Raw genomic sequence first — 22575 nt, 5'->3', positions numbered from 1 at the left:
AGTTTTGACCAGAGGACGAATTGTGTCGTAAATCCAAAGTGTCTTAATCAGCTCCATCAGCCGAGTGTCACTGCAGCGTCGATGAGCAGCAAACAGCTGACTTCCTGTTGTTTTCTGAGCACCTGCATGCACCTGAGCCTTCCAGCGTCTCACCTCACACTGTGTTTCAACCCGTCACATAATGAAAGTGCGTCTTTTATTACCTGAACTCACGACAGGACTGAAACGTCAGGGCTTCTGCTCGTTAGTCCCACCTTGCAGATTTCCATCTCTGTTCGGGGAAAAGCTGTTTCCACACACATCACTGAACCACACGTCTGCACTTTCCACACTGGGTTTAATGACATGACCACAACGACGTGACAAGCTTGACAGAATTCAGCACAGACAAAACGCTCATCGATTATCACTTCAGTTAAAGATCCTCTGCCTTTCCCAGGTTTCCTTCCAGCTTATGGAGGATAATTCCAACCAAACTAAGAAAGACGGCGAGGAAATGGAAATTAAATTACAATTCTACGAAGATTAAAGAGGCATAATCACATGTTGAATGAAGGAGAAAACGGGACATGTGGGTATTGAGGGTAAAAATGAAATCAAATTTTAAGCCATGATGGAAAATCTTAACTTGAAAATTGTGATGAAAAACTGAATTTTACGATATAACTCATCTTTATTGTTTCTGAAACCGCTGGGAGGAGACTTGGGCAACACAAGAATCAGAGATCGCATCTTGAAAATGACTCCTGGAGGTGCTGACGGCGGTTTTTAATTCACCGTGTTCGGCCTGATGGCTGCTACAAACCTGCTGAGTCGTCAGTATTTGGACATTCCTGTAAAGTTCAGCTCATTCAGAGGAAAGTAAGGCTGAGCGGCATCGATGACAGAAACGTCGCTCGTACATTTTCCCAGATTTGTAAGTGAGCTGATGATCACGTCCATCACTGGCTGAGTGTTTGAAAGCGTTCATAGTAAATGAGTTTTATAATACACTAATGTACAGCTGCCTCGTTACCTCCAGCACTGATCCCGTCCACATGCGAAGACATGCTCGTCCACAGCGTTCACTGCCAGAATGGCAGCGTTTACACTTTGCAAAGGTACATTTAAAACACAGAGAGCTGATTTCATGGTTTCACTGTTCTGAACGTTCAGCTCCACAGCTTCTTCTGCATTCAACAGTTTCCCTCTTCATCGTCTTCATCTTCCATATTCGGTCACTAACAGCCGACATTTGACCTCTGCTAATCCCATCCCTGAACGGCGACTGTCCAAATTTAGCTTAGCATCTTGTCCATGATGTGTCTCCAACAGCAGAGAAACTCGTGAACGTTGCGTCCTTTGATCACTTTTCCAACAACATAACAAGGAATTAACTGAACATTATCTGCTTTACATAAGCTGCAAACGTTAGCATGTTAGCTAACTAGCTTACTGTCGCAAACCCAGTGTTACCTTCCAGGCGAACAGTTAGCATATCATTAGCTAACTATATTATAATGTTGGGGTACAGATGTCACTGAGTGGCAGAGGTTAAGCTAATGTTAGCATCAATGTTAGCAGCTTTGTCCTGTGAAACATACCGTTTGAAAATATGGACAATAAAGCATCAGTACTGTGTTTTCTGCAGACTTTTCTAGCGTCCAGCGTCAGAACAACGTAACATTAACCTTTTCTTATACTACAGCATGATGCCATGAACTGTGCGTCCCGAGCGAGTTATGACCCTTAACATGTTTTGAAACAGGTCGGCCTCATCGTGACGTTGAGTTTTCGCCCAACTCACTGAGCTAACGCTAATTAGCTGCCTTCAACTATAGCTGCAAAATCGATGGTCACCAACTAAAAATCTGAACTTATGATTGAAATCATGGATCCATTGTTTCAAAAACTGGAACTCTACAAAGCAAAGATTGACAGCCATAGCAACAGTAACTTCTGCTTTGTCCCCACGTCCGTCAACAGAGTCCATTTACAGGATTTTGCTTCTCGTTCTGGGCTTGAAGCTACATCAGCCAGCCTCCGCCCACATCCTCCCTGCCTCCGAGCGAAGCTGTTTGTCTCTGGTACAAAAGTTATGGAAGTGAAGTAAATCTGAAGCAGTATTTGACTCAGAGGAGTCAGACAGCTCTTCCTGGTGTCCGTTACTCGCCGTTCCAGCTGTCAGCCAATCACGAGCCACACGAAGGAGAGTTCACAGTGCTCATAGTTAGGTGTTAGCCGGTATTGCTTTCGCTGGTATTGCTGAGCTGATCTCAGGTCTGGGTGAGGGCACGCACACCGAGCCCATCCTGTTGAGGGAGGTGGCCTTCGTCATGCCCTCGCTGCCCACCGTGGACAGAGGGAAGCTCTCGTAGCTCTCGGCTGCTCGGCTTCCACACTGGCAGCGCTGCAGCGTCGACTTCAGCTCCCTCTGGAAGTTGCTGTTGAGGAAGCCGTACACCACGGGGTTGATGCAGGTGGAGGCCATCGCCGTGAGGTGGCAGGCGGAGAAGATGGCGTCGTGCTGGCAGTCGGGCAGGGCTTGGTGGTGCCAGTCAAACAGCGTGTTGAAGACGTTGAGCGGCAGCCAGCAGAGAGCGAAGGCCACGACGATGGCTAACAGCATGACGTTAATCCTCTGGGCTCCCCGAGTCCTCCTGCTGCGCTCCAGCATGTCCCTGCACAGCACAGCAAACACGAGGCAGCGGCTGAGTAAACACACAGAGCGCCACCGTCTGCAGCAACACAGCAACACAACAACAACAACACAACAACACAACAACACAACAACACAACAACAGCAACACAGCAACACAACAACACAACAACACAACAACAACAACACAACAACACAACAACACAACAACACAACAACAGCAACACAGCAACACAACAACACAACAACACAACAACACAACAACAACAACACAACAACACAACAACACAACAACAGCAACACAGCAACACAACAACACAACAACACAACAACACAACAACAGCAACACAGCAACACAACAACACAACAACACAACAACACAACAACAGCAACACAACAACACAACAACACAAAGGGAGGCGGGCAATCGACGCACCTGCGTCGTTTGAGGCGCAGGAAGATCCGCAGGTAGCAGAGCAGCACCAGCAGGAGCGGCAGGCAGTACTGGAAGAGCAGCAGGGAGGTGGTGTAGGCCAGGCGGTGCTTATCTGACGGCCACAGCTCCATGCAGATCAGATGGTCCCTGAGACGACAGAGACACTCAGGCTGGACGCAGAGACACGTCAGTACACTGTGATACTTCAGTACCTCTCTATATACTCCTCTGGTGTTTGCAGTAAAGGTATCATGTTACTCCCACAGGTACTTCACTTTGACCTCTCTGCTGCTCATCACACCACCGTGTCACCTCACTTCAGACAGTACTGCAGTATTAGCTGTACTACAGTACAGTACTACATTGCTTGTGGGTACTGTGTGTATGTACTGCTCGCCTTGTACTTTGAGTTTTACTGCACACGTACTTTTATTACTCGATTACTTGTAATTATTTTTTCTCTGTTAATCTGAACTTCTTTGTGTCCTTGTGCTTCTGCGATACCTCTGAGGATCAGTAAAGGATTATCTTATCTTATCTTATCTTATCTTATCTTATCTTATCTTATCTTATCTTATCTTACACAGTGCTTGATCGTGGAGTATGATTCCTTTGTGATACATTAACAAAGCTGCTGTGACCTCTGCTGCAGACAAACGTCGTCTCTGCTCTTCTCTGTCTTCGACTCAATAATCATCTTTGCCGTCGACCTGCCGAACACACGAACTACCCGCCTGCTCGCTGCAGCGCTTCATGAAGCTCAGCTGAAGGAAACGACTCGGTCCTCAGAGCGTTTCATGTCAAAAGCTCTGCAGAGTTTCTCTGCTGCTGCAGACGGGTTGAAAACAGAAAACAGGTATCTGTTTCCCAAAAATATTCAGCCTGATGTCTGACAGTGAACGCCTCGTTCATGTCGTTTATTCTCTAATGGATGCAGGTAATTAACATCAGCTTCACTGCATTTCAGTGGAGTTAACGCTCTCTGACGCATTTTCTGTTTGTTAAGTCAAGAACTGGTTTTGAGTCTTCTGAGATTCCCAAAGATTTCCGCCCTCACTGTGAGACGCAGCGCTGCTGTCCTCCATTATTAAAGGCTTCAGTGGGAAAATAAGTTTTAAATGAAATGACGCCGTAAGGAACGCTGACATAATCAATATCTCTTAACGACATAAAGCCAGCGGATTAACGGGTCGATGAAGCTGGAAATGATCTGTAATCCCCGTCTGAAAGGCCTTCAGTCCCACATGGCAGCGTGTCAAACATTTCAGCTGCAGCGACGCGTGAAAACACAGCGAACGCTGCAAAAGACCAGGAAGAAGCGACGAAGAGTAAACGCTGAGTTCACTCTTCCTCAGCCGAGCGCTCAGAGGCACCGCAGGGATGCAGCTTCAAAGCAGGACGAGACGCTAAATATGTAATCAGCATTCAGACGTCTGCTCGAGGTCTTCCACTTCAGATAAAGAAATGAATTCACTGACGATCAGATTTTAAAGGCCTCACACTGCGTTTCTCCAGCCAGTCGCTGCTCGTTTGAATGAGCCTGCTAACCAGAGACGCTCTGATTTCACCTCATTTCTCTTCCATTTATCTATTATTGAAGATTCGTTGTCATCTGGCTGTCTGATGCCTGAGGAAGAGGAAGAGGAAGAGGAAGAGGAAGAGCATCTGAACGTCTCGACGGTGAGACTGTGACGTGTTTTCCTGAACTGTACGATGAACAAAACAAGAACAAAAGCGTCTTCATAAAAGCTGCAGAATCGACAGAAACGGCTCATTTTCTGAACGTGGTCGCTGAAGCAAAGACAGAAAAACAGAGCAGCGTCTGATTGGGCCGACGGATCATTGGTCCATCCTGGATCAGGTCGCAGAGTCGCACGTCTGCTCAGATCAGGTCTCAGATTATTCACAGATCCACCTGTGCAGTTTGTCTCAGTGAAACCAAAGTGAATAAAAGGTGGTTTTAGCGGACAGAAAGACAACTTCCTGCCAAAGTGAGCTGAAAAATGGCTACTACCAAAGAGGCGCCGACGACTCGTGACAGCCATCTTGGACTGTTCTGTCACACAACCTCTAAAATTCACCTGAACTCGCAGGAAGTCACACCAGACTGAAATTCATCACCGATAATCAAGCAGGATTTGCTTCTTGCAGCCGCTCACAGGGCGAGGTGGAGAGCTGTAGCCCGCGAGCTAAAGGCTAACATGCTAGCCAGGAACAAAGAGCCTCAAGGTCCCTCCTGCACTCACCTGTATCCGAGTCACCTGAGCTCACCTGAAGGGGTTGGCGGGCAGACTGATGTTCTGGAAGGGGTCGTTAGTGAGGATGTTGAAGGAGAGGAAGGGCAGAGAGATGAAGCAAGCGACCAACCACGTTAGCCCGACAGCCAGGTAGGAGTGTCCGGCGGCGGGGGACCATCCGGTGGGATGGAGGATCAGCTGGTGACGCTCCAGAGCGATCAGGACCAGCGAGAAGACGGAGACCGTCACTGACATGCACTGAACGAAGGGCGTCACCTGGTGGAGACAGGTAAGGACAGGTGTGACCTGCCTGTGTGCGTGTGTGTGTGCGTGTGTGTGTGTGTGTGCGCGCACACTGACCTTACACAGGGCCTCTCCCAGCACCCAGCGGTCCATCAGAGTGTAGATGACGGTGACGGGCAGACACACCACACACATGAGGATGTCGGAGCACGACAGGTTGGCGATCAGGATGTTGGTGACGTTACGCAGCTCCTGTTGCCGGGCGATGATGAACACCAGGCCTGCGTTGCCTAGCAACCCGATCGCTATGACGGCGCTGTAGGCGACGATCAGGAAAGTCGCCCCGCCTACTGAGGGCGGGCACTGAGAGGTTTCTGCCCAATCGGAGGCCTCCCAGTCACCGAGGAGGCTGCTGTGGTTGGACATGGCGAAGAGAAGGAGGGGGGGCGGGGTGTCAGGGGTCAGGGGTCAATGGGACCAAAGCCCCGAGGCTGCGACTGAACTTCTCTTCACCAAACCTGAACACGTGGAGGCAGAGGGGATGGCCGAGGCCTGCAGCTGCTCACAGGATGCTGGGGGAGGAAGAGGAGGTCTGCAGGACGAGGAGCTGTGACGAGGAGACGAAGGATTCAAATACAGACGGCGTCCTCCTTCTTCTTCACTGTCCCCGTGGATCCGCTCAGCGTCTGTTTCCCTGCGAAGGACAGAAACACGCCAACGCTGAGAATAAAGAGACGGACGGGCGAGGAGGTGAAGAGGAGCGCTGAGCACAGGTGGAGGTGAAGAATGAGAGCAGGAGACCAGAGTGAAGGAGCGCTAACACCTCCTGCCCCCCCCCCACACTCCACCCCCACAAACACTCATTAACATGAGCTATTGTTGGTGTAATGTCACATTATGCAGCCCAGATCAGCAGGGACACACTGAGCATCAGCCCAAAGCAGCAGAGCGAGACTCAGCGTCTGAGCGCCGCCTCCAGAGACGCCCCGATCCACGCTGCCGAACACGCACGCCGCCTGTGGATGGAGGGACGGACGGAGGGACGGGCGGAGGGACGGACGGACAGACGCAGAGGCAGAGACCAGCAGCCAGAGATCCTGCACTGAAGCATCATCTGCATCTATAAGAAGGCAAACGACTCAAATTCCACCTTCACTCGACAGCATGAGAGCGGCTCAGTGACGAGACGAGGACGGAAATAAAACAACAAAAACATCCAAATCTGAGAGTTGTTTACTCAGTTTACACAACAGAGACTGCAGCCAACATCTGAATGTGATGAAAACAAGTTCTGATGATCGTTTGTCGTGTGTGGAAGCATTCTGGACTGATGAAGGTCGTGATGAAGGTCGTGATGAAGGTCGTGATGAAGGTTGCGATGAAGGTCGTGATGAAGGTCGTGATGAAGGTCACGCTGTGTCATACTGCAATACTTTGATATTTTAATGTTGATTTGATGACAAGCAAACAGGAAGTTATTGCTCATTTAACACAAATTCAGACATTTGAGGAAATATTTGGCATATTTGAGGACGTGTCTTGTCTCGTCTTGTAGGCTAAAGCTAAGCTATATTGAATATTGGTGCAATAAAAACTTCACTTTCAGGACGTCTGTCCTTTCGTCCTGCTGTCTCTGATGACCTATTTTACGAGCAGTCCATTTAAAGGCTGATAAAACAGCTCTGACTAACTGCTGCTCATTAAGTCGTCACTGTTCATATATCAGCAAACCTCTGCCTGTTTTTAATACGTCCAGCAGTCACTCTGAGGAGAAGAATATGTTGTTTTTAGCTGCTCCATCATCAACTTCCTTCCAGCCAGTCGCAGGATGAGTCTCATTAAGTGGTGAACAGGAAGAGCTCGGTGGCTTTATCAGCTTCTTTGCTGCTTAATGAGAAATGTGAAACTCATCATCTGAGTGCTGTAAAACCAGAACGATGAGCTGATTTGAAAAAGAGATTTCTTCACGTGTTCATCGATCCGAGGGAAACTTTTGATCTTAAATGTGACTCGATTCATCGCTGATATTAAGAAATAAATACTGATGATTCAGAAAACCATTTATCTGGTTTCAGTCTTTATGTGGGCAGACCATAATATGACATATAACACCTCACATGACTGTCATTCATACGGCGGTACTGTAATGCACACACACCATCATGGAGGCCTGTGACGCGTCCTGAGCAGTGACCTCAGACGGATGCTGGTTCATGGACTCGTGCAGGCTGCAGCCTCTCTGCTCCTCACAGACTTCGTGCTCTGATCGAGCTGTTTGATGAAGATGCAGCTTATTAGCAGCCATCTCACCCCGCTGGCACGATGCACGTCCACTGATTACGCCATCCATCAAACCCTCGCTCTCATCAGCATTTCCATACCTGCGCGCTCACACAGTGAGCTGACATTCACTGAGCCGGCCTGCTCTCTGCAGACGCTGTCTGTCCCCCCCCCGGATTTCTCCCTCTGACAGCCTTATGGGACCTGAGGGACGGCGCTGCCAGAGACAGAGACACACTTGCAGGTGTGATTGCACATCCACGGTGACTCACTTGCACCATCCGCCCGCTGGTGATGAAGACGCTCGCTCTCTCCTGCACGAGCGTGCGAACACATTCACGCCTTATTAGACTGTCTGTTCATGTGAATAAGCAGAACTGTGCAGGACAACACACTCACAGGTGTTACATAAAGCTCGCTGAAAACAAACCGCTGACATCTGCCTCACTCTCAGCGCCTCCTCCACGCAATTATGCAGCAACCCGACAGCGAAGGCATCACAGATCTGCTGCTGAATCGAGCTGAGAAGACGAGCGTCCTTATTCTAAAATCAGATCTCAGTCACCTCCATGGTGCCACAGCAGACGCAGCTGTGTGCACTGACCCACACTGAAGGGTACAATTACTGCAGAAAAGCTCCAAAACCAAAGTTTAGCGCCACCAATTCTCCTAATTGGGGTAAAAAGTTCCAGATGAAAGTTTCCTCCTCTGATGGTTTTGTCTTTTGACTTCCTGTCTGCAGACGTGGGGATGTGTGCAGTCCGACATCTGCTGCCTGTGATCAATCTAACATCCACTGACACTGATTATTAGAGCAGCTCTGGGATCAGCTGCTTACAACGGCTTTCATGTTGGCAATAACAATGTTTTCATCCAATATCTCTTCATTCAACAGGCAGAAAGTCACAGCGGAGGCTCGTCCTGGTCACACAGAGTCCAGCTGTCCACGACATGTCTATCGATATGATAGAAATACAAAATGAGGAGAAATGTCATTTTAACTGATGTTGAATCAGATTCCAGAGCGACAAATCAGAAAAATGAGCTTGTTTAGTGGCCGTTTAAAAACCTGCATCATGGTACTGATGAGCTCCACGTCAGAGAGTTCAAACTGCATCACAAACTGAACCGTCTCCGAGCTTCCATGTCCCGTCTTCGTGGGCGTCTCTTAAACAGGTTGTCCCCCCCCTTCGGTCTCTCGTCCTCACGCTCTCACATCAGACCGTCGTGTCCAGCACTGCTGGGCTGATCCTCCTTAATCCTGATGAAGCTGCCTGTTTGTTACCTGCAGCAGGTGAGTGGCTGGATCCTCTGACGTCTCGCAGCTTCAACACGTCTCCTGAAGACGTCCTCAGCTCTCCCGCCTGCTGCTGTTATTTCTGCCAACATTTAAGAGGAGCTGAAGAACGAATGAGTGCATGAAAAATGTGAACGAAGGCAGGTCCTGCCAGGAGAAGTGCACCATGGGAGCGGAGATGAGCATGCTGCAAGTGGGCGATGATGATGATGATGATGATGATGATGATGATGATGAAGATACAGTTCATGGATACCATGAAAGCACACTGTTGGCTGTGATAAGCTCAGACATGTGGATGAGATGTGGAGACAAACTCGAGCGTCTTTCTGACATTTTGAGTCAGAGCTGAACTCGAGGACGTTGAAGGACCTTTAATCTTCATCAGTGAATTTATGTGAGACAGTGAACTGCTGTCCAGGTATGTGGACGGACGTGGAGGGGGGCACGGGGGGAGCCACTCGACCCCTTGATGACGACGATGCCCTTTTTATATTGAAGGTTTTTCATTTCTTTGACAGTCAGCATCACGTCACCTCAGCTGACCAGCGCAGAGTGTGTGTGTGTGTGTGTGTGTGTGTGTGTGTGTGTGTGTGTGTGTGTGTGTGTGTGTGTGTGTGTGTGTGTGTGTGTGTTTGGAGTCATCCTGCTCTCTGCTCTGGGTGGATAAACTGGGACGCAGAGGTGGGACGAACAGGGAGACGTCTTCATGCTGATGTGATGGGACTCGCGGCGGGACGTCTTCTGGGATGGACGGAAACTGTCCAGTCTGCTGCAGAGCATGAAGACTGAAACATCTGTTTCTGACTGAAAACTGATGAACGTGCGCGTGTGGACATAAAAACGAGGACATTTTGATGGAGACAGCCGTGGTTAAACGCTGATGGAGCGTGAAGCTAAAACAACCTGCAGCTTCAATGAATCCATCTTTAAATTCTGGGTCGTGTGGGTGAACTCTAACGTCTTCACGCTCGGTCCGCCTCCATGCTCGGCGGTTGGAGAGGAGTCCTCTTCATCGCTCCACTGTCACACTCGTTGGCGCCGTCACTTCTTGCACTCGTCGTGCTTCTTGTGTGAAAAGGCTGATGAGCGTCTCAGACGTTGATGATGATGTCGGTATTCATGCTGAAAGCCTTTACCGGCAGCGCGTCCTCGTGCATCACTCCCTCATTAAACTGCTCCCACCGTCATTATCTCACTCTTCTGCTGATTGGCTAATGATGGAGGTTCCGCCTGCAAACGCTGAATTTGGGAAGACACAAATTAAAGCTGAACTGAACTGTTTAAAACCACGATGCCAAACTGCTCCAGGCTGCAGTGTTTCTGTGTTTGACGTGTTCTGCTGATGGTCGCTTCCTCGTTCATCATCTTTGACTTTTAAATATTCTGGACGTGCAAACTTCACTAACATAAAGATCTATTTTAACTCCATCAGTCCACGGGATCCTTTCTGTTCCTCTGCAAACGTCTGATGTGTTGAAGAAACAGGAAACTCTTCCATGAAGCTCATGTTTGTGCAGGTGAACCTTCTCAGAGTCTTCATTAGTGAAGAGGTCTGATTGTCTTTCTAACGATCCTACGAGCAGCTGAAGGGTTTCTTGGTCTGTCAGAGCTCAGCTTGACCTCCACTCTTTCTTTAACTGACTTCTTAATCACAAACATCAGCCTGAAAGCTCTTTGCTGTCTTCTTCTGCTGCCGCTGCTCTTTGAGTTCAGGCAGCTGCTCAGAGGACAACATGGCTGCTGGTTGTTGGGACAAGGTTTGAGGAGTCGCAGCGTTTGTAAAGCATCATGGTCTCCTAACGATGGCCGTGAACAAACCAAAGACCCATCGAGCTGATTAGGCTCAGAGATCTGTTGGGCTTTCACTCTGAATGGTACAAAACAAACAGATTCACTGATAAAAATAAGAGAATGTCTCGTCGTTAGCTTAGAGACTTCTGGAGGTCAGCTCATCTTCTGCTCGCTCAGACCAGCACAGACCAGAGGACCAAGCAAGCTGCTGCCGCTCCACAAGCATTTACAGGCTAATCTGTCAGCTTTAATCTGAAGCCTTAATCTGTGGTTCATGGTCAAAGTGGCTGATTGTTCACAGAGATCCTGCATGTTGAGCTCCAGCCCTTCATCACATGTCCGTACGACAACAGCCAGCTCAGCATCAGACTTCTGTGAATGTCACATCAGAGCTCTTCATACGTTTCCTTTCATTACGCTTCTCTGATGAATTACAGAACATTTAATCATGATCCCAAACAAGCCATCCTAAAAAAACAGCAAACAAACATAAAGCACAAACATGAAAGAAAGCGTCATTATCTCTGAGCCATTAAAGATTCATAGTTTACACTGCCTGGATAATTAAATATGTTCATAAAGCTTCGCTCGAGGCTAATGGAGATCATCAGAAATCACAGAGCCTGACGAAGAAGAGGGAGCAGACATCTGCATCGCCTCAGCGCACCCTCACTAATGAATCTTGGTCAAGTCTTTTCTGCCTGAATCTTTGGTTCAGTCCTTTTTATTTAATTATATTTCTCAGTGAGAGCTCGTGGCCCACTTTCCTCACTTCTGAGTTCAAAGGAGGCATTACGGCGCTGTGAATCAGAGCTGTGCTGCTGTGTAATCTGTTCATTAGAGGAAGATGTTTTAAACACACTTTAAACCTCATGAACCGATGCTGCAGCGGACTCCCGCTCTGCATTCTCACGCCGTTCATACGAGGCGTGCGCCGATGAGAGCGACTCGATGCATGACGCACAAACGCAGAGTCTCACTCCAGAATCTCCAAACTAAAGTCCTGGAAAACGGTCGTGAACGTGGACTTGATGCTAACCCACCGAGGTTCAGGCTAACAGGTTCAGCAACAAGCCACCATCGTCCCCACCTGGTCCAGGTAGAAGAGGCTTTAGCTTCTTGGCTGTTAGCTTAGCACAAAGCTGCCTGCAGGACGCCGTCTCTGTCAGACGGAGGTCAGTGAGAGCTGCTTCCTGCTGCGTCCTCTCAGACTAACTCTGCCTCACTTCAACATAAAAGAAGTGTTTGTTGGTTTGTCTTTGAGAGCGAATCACCTCTCTCCTCCTTTCTTCTTCTCTTGTCTCGACAGTCGCTGTGATCATCAATGACACGTCACAGAACTGCTGTGAGTGTTGTGTTCAGGGACCATCTGGAAGGACGTGTTACTTTACTGTCTTATGTTATTTTCTTCTATCACAGGCCGGTCAAACTGTCCCACATGTGTCCCGCAGGCCGGACGTCCCCCACCCCTTTCTCGCTGCCGCTTGGCATCACATTATGACTCATCCTCTGGGACTGTTGTCAGATACCTCGTCGTGTTGAAGGGCTGTGATGTTGTCATCACCTTGTACACTTACAGGGCCTGAATGGACCGAGGCGAGGACGAAGGCGAGGACGAAGGCGAGGACGAAGGCGAGGACGCCGTGACGACGCTCTCTGGCTGGTGTGAGCGTTCAGGCTGCAGATATAAATAACCTCAGTGTTTTCTGAGAGTGGAACTGGGACAGCCAGATAGTACTGCTGTTTAATCCGGTTTGCTCTAAACTACGTCGTGGTTTACTTTGTGTTGGAGAAGAGGAGAAGCGTGTGGGTTTAACGTCCGTTAGGATTTAAAGTGGCTCCTCAGCTGGAGGGAGAACAACTTCACACCATGAACACGAAGCCAGGAGGAGGGCGAGAGAGAGGAGAGGAAGGAGAGGACGAAGGAGAGGACGAAGGAGAGGACGAAGGAGAGGACGAAGGAGAGGACGAGACGGCACAAAGCAGGAGGAAGTCTCCGTCAGCTGATTGAATTTGACTTCCACTTTCCCTCAGACTGAGTCCAGAGCCGCTCCTCTTCATCACTTACAGACACATTCAAATGTGTTGCTTTCATTTTGAGTTCGGATCTCATCACCCTGTAACGTCTCCATCAATCAGCGGCGACAACGATCAGGACATGCTGCCGAGTCCGTGGGAGGATAAGAAGCTGATTTCTTCCACTGCACACACTCACAAACACGTGTTTCCTCTTCCTCCCTCTTCCATCCTCAGCCCCACGCAGCAGAATACAGGCTGCCGGAGATCAAACGAGATCCTCGTCAACAGCCTCGTCCTCTCCAGTCGCAGCGATCCACCTCCTCTGGTGCCACTTCAAAGTTTCCCGAGTCGCAGTCTTATCTAAATCAGGTCTGCCGGCAGAAGGATCTGCTTTTAAAGTGAGTCTCTGATGTTAATCCCTGGAAAAGAAGCCTTCTTTATCGAGACGATCTCCGTCACGCCGACGACAAATTTCACATCCAGTCTGAGATTTCTGACAAAATAATTACAAGAGCTGAAGCTTCTCAATCTGTTGCTGTGATGCGTTCATTAGTCTGCCGAGCCTTGAAATGAAGCAAAGGAAACGATGCTAATGCTGCTGTAATGCTCATTCGTGTCATTGTTGTTTTGTTTGGGGTGAAAGAGGATTAGACGGGTGCTCGTTATGTTGCTAGCGGCAGCTGTGAGGTGCTAATCTGCGCTCAGCGCTAGCAGCTGAGAGTCAACATGCAGGCGGATCAGATGCTAGTGTTCCTGCAAACTTTCATCAGTCAGATCAGGCCAGTTTCTAATGTTCACTTCAGCGCTTCATTTGGTGTTAGTTGCCATGACAGCGTGATGAAGGAGGCCCAGGAAGGGGGTGGGATGATTAATGATGCGGCGCCATGTTCCACCAGCTTGCATCATGTTATCGGCTCCTGAAGCCATGAGCCCTCATCTCAACGCCTGAGCGTTCACGCCAGCAGGCCGGGGGGGGTCCGCTCGGCCATTCATCCGGCAGATGGCGAGTCCGGCTCGGACTGAAGCCAGGCCGGTCATGCCGGGGGGGCTCACAGCCTCATTATGTGCCCCTCACTCCCTGTTCTGATCAGAGCTGGGGAGTAATTAGGTGCACGTGCAACCGTCACATCAGTCACTTACAAAATAATGTTTTTAATCCATTACACTGATCACACTGATCGTCCTGATAAAAGCTTCTGTTTGGAGCATCGTCCAATCAAATCCCTGCTGCAGGCGACCTGTCTGCTGCGCCCGCGAGCAGCTGAGCAGGTCGAGGCAGGTGACCAACGTCAGAGTGAGCATCACAGCACACCTGAAGAAACATCGACAGGTGTGTTCATTAACGCAGCAGCAACCAGTCACGTGATATCAAATATCTCCAGTCCACCAGCTTTGACCAGTCAAACCAGTGAGTCACTCATCTGTGACCCCTCTAACATTATCTGTACATATGAAGCAGGACGGGCTCGACACTCTGGCAGCGTTAAGTCACAGCTGCAGGTAAACAGAAAAGGTGTGAACGACAGAGTTCTGGTGACAGAAACACACTAAAAGGCCCACAAGGCCACGAGGAGACAGCGAGCAGGAAAGGATGTGAAACCTCGTTTATTGACTTTATTGTATGAATGTATCCGGCGGCGCGTGAAGACTCGGCCTTGACGCTTTCAGTGGCGCCATTGTCTCCGCATGCATCCCTCCCCGCCTTATAAATAGAGTGAAAACGAGTAGATGAATAAGTAGAACAATCCTCCCACACTCTGCTGATTATTAAAAGGAAGCGTGACGAGCCTTTCGCCGACGACACGGCGGGTACCGCCGCTCTCAGTCAGCCGTCAGTCTGCAGGATGAAAATATGCTCAAGAATCGAGTCACTTTGTGAATTTCATGTGCGGCTGCAGGCAGCTGGACGGCGCTGAGCTCAGCTGTAAGGATCTGTTATCAGGCCAGTGTCTCAGACTTACATCCACGCTGGGTGACTCATGTACGTTACAGCTTCAGTTTGTTTTCATGGCCTGGTGCTTTGGTTCGATTGGCTCAGACGTCTGAACGCAGTCACGCCTCTAAAAATACAGAGGAGCACGAATACATCAGTGAGATGATTAATGGTGAACGTGTGAGCGAGCACACGATGCTAATAATCCCTCACTGAGCAGAAAGGTTCTGCTGGTGTTTGTCGCCTGTTTCCAGCGATGCAGCTGCTGCTAACGTAGAGCTACGAAAACAGGTGACGGGAACAGGAAGCAAACTGCTGTTTGATGGAGTCACATGCTTTGTAACGCCCACCCCAACATCCAACGTGTTTGACATATGACCTTCGACAGCTGACGTCAAACCTCATGACTGAAACTCTGCAGAGCTCTGTGGGGTCGTCACTGCACGCTAACGTTTAGCACGTATGCATATTTTACCATATTATTAGCATGCTAAGCTTGCTAATTGGTGCTAAACATGACATACAGGTGAATGTCATCAGTTCTGCAGGTATTTAGTCATAAACCAAAGTGTTGACAAATTAAGTTGAAGTTGTTGACAGAAAAAAACCATCTGATGTTTTTCTGGTGAGTCTGCAGCGTTCACAGAGCAAACGGCGGGAAAACCCTCGACAGATGGTCGGTGGACGGCAGACGTGGGCAGATGCCCGTCAAACCTCGGGGGAGGTGAGACGTCCTGATTCACCTGACCTGCATGTCAGCGGAGTGACAGAGGAAAGCACCGATGTGAGGAGGCCGTCCAAACCCGGAGCAGGATCCTGGAGTCCTGAGTCCGTTCAGCACCCGGCAGACCGGAGCTCAGAGCAGACGACACGTCTGCTTCCCTCTGTCTCGCTCAGAGTGCAGAGTTTGTTTCCACAGACGAGTTTGCTGCTGCAGTTTCCCGCCTGCCTGTCGCACCGCCGCCATTGTGTTTGTGAACGTTAAATGTGCACGTCGTCATGAGTCTCTGTGCAGGTTAATTCAGACCTCTGATAACAACATTAAAGGCAGGAACGCTGTGCTGCCATGTCCTTCCCTTTAGGCTTAATTAAATAACCTCCCACTTGTCAGTCTACATCAAAATGGTGCAGCCGTGACACAAAGCCAGCGTGATGCTATTTTGGTTGTTGACCATCACTGACGAGCGCTCAGCTTTGCAAAACGAGCCGCAGCTTCACGTCTTTGAGCGATCAGAACGGTCTGCAGCAGCTTTCAGGCTGGATCCACCTGCAGATCATTTCTCCATTCATCAGTCAATCTGCAGGTGGTTCATGGAGCCTGAGCCTGCAGACAGAACTCAGGGCTGCAGACAGTCTGCATGTCTGAAGCACCTAAAGAAACTATGATCAATCACCAACATGGATCAGACGTGAGCCACCACAGCTGCAACAATAAGTCAGATAATTGATCAGATAATTGATGAGATAATGGACAGAAAATAAGGCGTCGAAGCCGAACACTGACTGCTTCCAGCCTGTCAGATCTGAGGATTTCCTGCTCTTCACCATAAACTATCATCACTGAATCTTTTTGGGTTTTGGGCTGTTGGTCAGATAAAACGAGACCTCTGAAGATTCGTTTGTGTGAAATCCAAAAACATTTTCTGACGTTTTAGATGAATAATGATTAATCGACGGGCAGATGAGTGAAAATGAGCATGAAGCACTGGAGGGAATATTTTTCGAAGGGAACTGTCTGCTGATGTTGAACAAGGCGAAAAAGCCACGTGAAGATGAAGCAGCCTCGTCTGAAGTCTGGACTCTGTGGACAGACGGTTTGAAGGGACAGCAGAGGACAGTTTGAAGCCGCACACATCGCGAGCAGCAGGGGTGAAACTGCTGAAGTGTTGTCATTTCTAAGTGACGTGCTCCTCGCTGTCATTGAGCGAAGCCCAGCAGGCCGATGACTCACGCTGCCTCTTTCTTCCTCAGAGAGCTGTTTGTGTTCGATGCCATGAAATGAAAGCAGAGTCCAGCTCCTGTGGTTTTCTGTCCTCCTCTGGCCTGTGGACGCTGGACCGTGGACTCTCTGTGCAGCTGGCGGACGTGAACAGGTTCGTCGTGTCCACATGTTGACTTTTTGATGTTGAGAGATTTTTGTTGGAAAAACTTGTTATTTCCAGTTTTATAAAATTAAAAATGCATCCTGCAGATTCTGAAGTAAAAAATCTGCTTTTCATATTGCACTCATCACTGCTCCACACACACACACACACACACACACACACACACACACACACACACACACACACACACACACACACGCTGACAGCTCCTAAACCAATCAGTACCTGCAGTCATGTGAACGCTGCCTCTTTACTGTTGTCTTGTTTCCTTGTTTGTCGTATCCTGCCTGTTTTATCATTGCACTCCCTCTTCGTTGCTGTAGCACTGCGGTGGGATTAATAAAGGATTATCTTATTTTATTTAAGTGAGTTGTGGACGCTCGTAGCTCCGTGGATCAGCGTGTTCACGGCGTGAAAGCGCCTCAGAGGTGCTGCTTTCAGCTGTGGGCTTTGCATTCAGCGTGTTCGTGAGACACGCGGCGTATCGGACGGACTGAGCGTACGCAGCTTTGTTTTCTTACACAGCCGCCTTAAAGAGCCCATCAATGGCTTTACATCAACGATGGAAATCACGCCTCTCCTGATGAACCCAGCAGCAGCGCTGAGGCTTCACCACCTGCACAGACCTCCGTAACACCTCTGAGCTGATTGATCAGGGACAAATGACATGTGTCGACCAGCGGGGGCAGCAAACACGTCCTGAGCAGAGTTAAAGGACCACTGCAGCCAAACAAACTCTGACCATCACGAGGATTTAAGGAGGACTGGGGACAGCGGCGGACAGTCGTCTGATGAAGGACCAATCAGATGTGTCCTCTGCATCATGTCCTGTTTGTTCCACGAATCCCTCAGTTTGAATCTACGAGAACCAATGAAAAACAAGCTAGTTCCACACCCTCCACACACACACACACACACACACACACACACGTTCTGTATTTAACATGTGTGGAAACGAGCAGTTCTTCTGTTTGATGGGACGCACTGAGCAGACAGCAGCTAGCTTAGCTTCAGCTGAACAGGACTGACAGCAGACACTTCGTTATGGAGCTTTAACTCTGGAAACGTCACACGTTCGATTTCTGCTGTTTAGTAGAGGCTGAACCCCCCAAACCAGGCAGATATCAAGCGTCAGTCCAACTCGCAGCAGGACGACAAACAAACGAAGACGTGACTCACCGACGTGACGCCACACAACGCTGCGAATCACAGAACGCAAACACACCGAATGACAACGTGACGATCTTAAAAGTGTCATAAACGAGCTCTCAAACAGTGGAAAAAGGCGTCTTTTGTCTTGGGATGTGGACCGCAGGCCTGGACGCAGAGTCATTACAGTCAGCGTCCCCTGAGGCTCCACGCTTCCTGTGTGTCTTTTACTCTCGTCCAGATTAAATGGCGTTTTATTATCTCAGAGCAGTCAGGTCATTACGCTTTGACAAGCTAAAAGCTCCGCTGCGTTCCCAGCGTTCCCATTAAAAGCACGTCCATGCTGCGTGTCCACCTCCCGGCTCGTGACGTGCAGCTGCAGCTTAATGTCCTCTTAGAAAGGCGAGCGGGTGCATTGAGATGATGGCTGGCTCAAACTCTAATTGGATGTCCACTCTCTGAACAGACGCATATCTAATTATGGACTTCACCAAGATGGATGAGGACCTGCAGAGGACAGAGACCTGAACTGATACGGACCTGGATCTTATCTCTGAAGCTGAGAGACGAGACGCTCAGTCCTCTCCTAAACCTCTGCCTGTTTCCTCTGAGCCCTCCCACCTGTTTCAACGTGACGAATGCCACCTGTTCGTGTAGCCTTCAGGTGAGAGGCCCTCAGGTAGCTGCTGGACTGAGAGACTCCTGCAAACAACTGTCCAGCTGTTCCCGGGGGGATTGGACGAACACTTCAGCCGCCATCATCACAGACAGCGGATCCTGGAGAGGACGCTTTCACAGATTGTGGACGTGGAGGACGCGGGAGGACGGCTCAGGAGTGTGTCCTCCAGAGGCGGTCTGAGCGATCAGCTTCAGTTTGTCCTGAACGCTGCTTGGATGCATTTACACTTCACCCCTCTGAGATGTGATCTGCCCCAGAAACACCGCTTTATTAAATGTAAATGAGGTCTTTGTTTTGTCCTCTGTGGGGAAAGACAAGGAGACGAGCTGTAAAAGGCTCCTGACAGAGACGAGAGCTGCCAACACTTCAGGCTCATGTTTGTACGAGTGCTTTTCCATCAGCTGCACAGCGTCTCGTTGAGTCCTGCAGCACAAAGCGCCTCAGTGTGACTTCACACTGCTCTGCTTCCAGACCTGCACGAGCTTCATCTGAATGTGTGTTTAAAGCCGACGACGTCTTCATCAAATTCAGGAAATCAATACGCATGAAAGTCCGGCAGAAACAACCCACAACGCCGATGTCACCTGTCACCAGTCAGCCTGTTTACCTGTGGAATGATCAAACAGGTGTTTCAGGAGTTTCCACATCTTTCAGTCTGTGAAACGTGTTTCTGCATCAGATTCACAACAAAGCTGTTCTCAGGTCAGTTTATGGATCAGATCATTGATCACTTCCTGTTTAATTTAGCTTTTAGCTCAGCGTCCAAACTGACTGACTTTTAAAAAATGAAACTCTCTTTTAAAGATTCACACCTTCAGCAGGAACCAATGAGCTTCGAGCTGAGAGCCACGGACAGGAAGTCAGAGGTTTGGGTCCAGAGGTCAAATCTGACCGTCGATACGACTGAAAGTGAACATGTGGATAAATCCTGAGGTACAACATCAAATCACATGAAGTGGAAATCCGTTAAAATGACTTTTCATGCGATTGACTTACATCAGTTAGATTTTTTCATGCAGAATTTTCATGTTTTTTGTGTTTTATTTTGGCATCTTGGTGAGATGATGGATGAGTGTGTGAGCTGATGGTGGGAGGCGCTGATGGAGCGCCTGTTCTGACACTAAGTGCTGCGTGAGAGGCCCGTCTCATTCGGCCTAATCACTCGATCTGATTTTAATATCTTAAAATGTGTCGCACACAAAAAGCCTCGTTCAAAGCTGGATCGACCACGCACACACCACGTTTACGCTCGGGCAGGTCCGTGAGTCCCAACCAAAGGTGTGTTTACCTTTCCACAAAAAGATGGTGCAGATCAGCTGATGGTAACGAGCTGGACAAATATCAGTGAGACAAATGAAACCGTCTCCATCACCAAACCTAAAAATGTCCCACTCAGTCCATCATGTCCTCTGGAGTACTGACAGGGAACACGGTGTTAGCCCGATCGCTAACATGCAAACAGCTGTAAAACCTCTGCTGTCCACATGTGAAGAAGAAGTCAAAATGTCCCAAAAATACACGAACAGACTAACAGTGTGCGTCCGCCGTGCTGGAGCTGAAACGCTGCCATCAGCACGCTCACAGAGACGACGCTAACTGATGTCTTACTTTAGCCTGTTAGCACGTTAACGTTTGACAAGCAGCACCGAACCCAAAGTGCAGCTGAGGCTGATGGGAAATGTCAGCAGGTCACAAAGCAAAGAGCTGAACACGTTAACGTGTTGACCTGAAGAGGGCGCCACACCAACTCAGAGGATCAGCAAAGTGCATCCTGAGGCGAGCATGAACACCTGAACCACGTCTCATCACGTCATCCGACAGTCGACGATGTTTTCACTGAAAACAGACGTCGACCTCAGTGACCACGCCGACGTCAACGCACACGCCACGCAGGCCGGACATGGACGCATCAACATGTATGAACGACAGACTTCAGTCAGCACAAACATGTGACAGGTGGCGAAGATGATGAAGAGGCACCGCCGAAGGTGGCTGAATGAGACAGTTATTTCTATAAACTGTCAGATATGAAAGGTGTGACAACACCTGACAAACACACACACACACGCGCGCACACACACACACACACACACACACACGCTGTCTGGTATTGATCCATCAGGAGCTGCCAGCAGAACAAACTGTAGCATAAACGATCCCTCAGCTGACTGAAGCAGCAGGAGGTGAGGGTGGAGGCGAGGGTGGAGGCGAGGATGGAGGCGAGGGTGGAGGTGAGGGTGGAGGCGAGGGTGGAAGCGAGGGTGGAGGCGAGGATAGAGGCGAGGGTGGAGGCGAGGGTGGAGGCGAGGATGGGGGTGAGGGTGGAGGCGAGGGTGGAGGCGAGGATGGGGGTGAGGGTGGAGGCGAGGATAGAGGCGAGGGTGGAGGCGAGGGTGGGGGTGAGGGTGGAGGCGAGGATGGAGGCGAGGGTGGAGGCGAGGGTGGAGGCGAGAGGATGGAGGCGAGGATGGAGGCGAGGGTGGGGGTGAGGATGGAGGTGAGGATGGAGGCGAGGGTGGAGACGGGGAGCTGCTGGAGGATCACATCCAACCGTCCACTCAAACGTCCTCCAGGACGCCTCGTCGACCTGCTGCAGTGACGCTGAAGTCGACCTGATCTGAGCTGATTGTCAGACGTTAATCTGACAGAAACGTTTGCGTTCAGCGTTCAGACCAGTTTACTGTCTGTCTGTGATCCACAGACGATCAATACGAGCTGCAGGACGATCAAACAGAGAACTCACACCATCATCTATCAGATCTATTCAGTATTGATTAATCTGTCGATCATCTTCCAGATTTGATCATTTGAAGTGAAAAATGTTCTTGGTTGAATCTCGTTTACTGTTTAAATCCTGTTGACCGTCAGACTTCTGTTCATCTGCACTGATCGATCAATCGATCGATCGATCAGTGCAGATCCTGCTCTTTCATTTATCCTCTGCTCTTCATCACTAACACCTGCTCCTCTTGCTTTCAGACACCTGTCACAGCTCTCAGCTCAGAGTTTGCTTTAAGGCAGAAACACACTGAAGTGAAACACAGAACACGAGGAAGCTCGAGCCTGAGATCGATTCTCTGCTTTTTTACAACAGATCAGGGAACTTTGTGCGCGCGTGCCGTCTGAGCATCCTTCCCCCAGTCCGCCCAGTCACACCAGCACACACAGCTCTGCCTTACACCCGCCGCGCGCAGCCCTGATCCAGCTCCTCCTGCTCCGGGAGCGGGATCACAGCAAACCTGGATTTCTAACTTCTCCCGTCCTCGCGCAGGTAAAGGAGAAGTTACCTCTGCGGCTCTAACTAGCTCTGATCCGCCGCGCTCATCCAGCCAGCCCGCCGCCTCCCGCTCACTCTGCCTCCGCTCACGAGCTCACACATGTGGTCCGCGTCGCCTGAGAAACATCTGGAACATCCAAAATAAAAACAGGAGGACAAAAATGGAAAAGAGTCCCGCCGGAAGCCGCAGAGCACTCACCTGTCCGGGCTGCCCGCGCTGCGTCTGCGGCGGAGGCTGAGTGTGATGCTGCTGCTCCGCACCGCGAGGCGTGCGCGCGCGCGCGCATGCGTGTGTGTGTGTGTGTGTGTGTGTGTGTGTGTGTGTGTGTGTGTGTGTGTGTGTGTGAAGAAACTGCGCAGTGACATCTGCTCTGGAGACCGAGGAGGAGGTTTTATTTCCAGCCTTCTTCAACCTTTAGCATTCACAAAGGTTAGCTCCTGCGGGATCAGGTCTGCAGAGCCGGAACCGGGTTTTCAAAGATCCTGAG

General features: G+C 49.7%; 1 protein-coding gene across 1 annotated transcript; it reads right to left on the bottom strand.

Moving 5' to 3' along the window:
• Positions 1–319: 319 nt before the first annotated feature.
• Positions 320–22368, bottom strand: npy8ar (neuropeptide Y receptor Y8a). The gene is made up of 5 exons (XM_070988890.1): positions 22287–22368; positions 5672–6248; positions 5346–5587; positions 3075–3221; positions 320–2660 (listed from the first exon to the last, which is right to left on the bottom strand). Exons 2-5 carry the CDS (start codon positions 5978–5980, stop codon positions 2210–2212), a joined length of 1149 nt encoding a protein of 382 aa, XP_070844991.1. The 5' UTR covers positions 5981–6248; positions 22287–22368; the 3' UTR covers positions 320–2209.
• Between the last annotated feature and the right edge of the window lie 207 nt (positions 22369–22575).

Source organism: Chaetodon trifascialis, chromosome 20 (genome assembly GCF_039877785.1).
Source record: "Chaetodon trifascialis isolate fChaTrf1 chromosome 20, fChaTrf1.hap1, whole genome shotgun sequence".
Classification (NCBI taxonomy): Eukaryota; Metazoa; Chordata; class Actinopteri; order Chaetodontiformes; family Chaetodontidae; genus Chaetodon; species Chaetodon trifascialis.
Note: the sequence above shows the minus strand (reverse complement) of the source record. Positions and strands in the feature narration are given on the sequence as shown.

Bases quoted from the DNA above. Each gene is read 5' to 3' on its own strand.
- npy8ar (XM_070988890.1), bottom strand. From the start codon at position 5,980: ATGTCCAACCACAGCAGCCTCCTCGGTGACTGGGAGGCCTCCGATTGG. The intron at 5,588-5,671 runs GTCAGTGTGCGC...TGTCTCCACCAG, and splicing joins TGGGAGAGGCCCTGTGTAAG to GTGACGCCCTTCGTTCAGTG. The intron at 3,222-5,345 runs GTGAGCTCAGGT...CTGTCGTCTCAG, and splicing joins CTGCCCGCCAACCCCTTCAG to GGACCATCTGATCTGCATGG.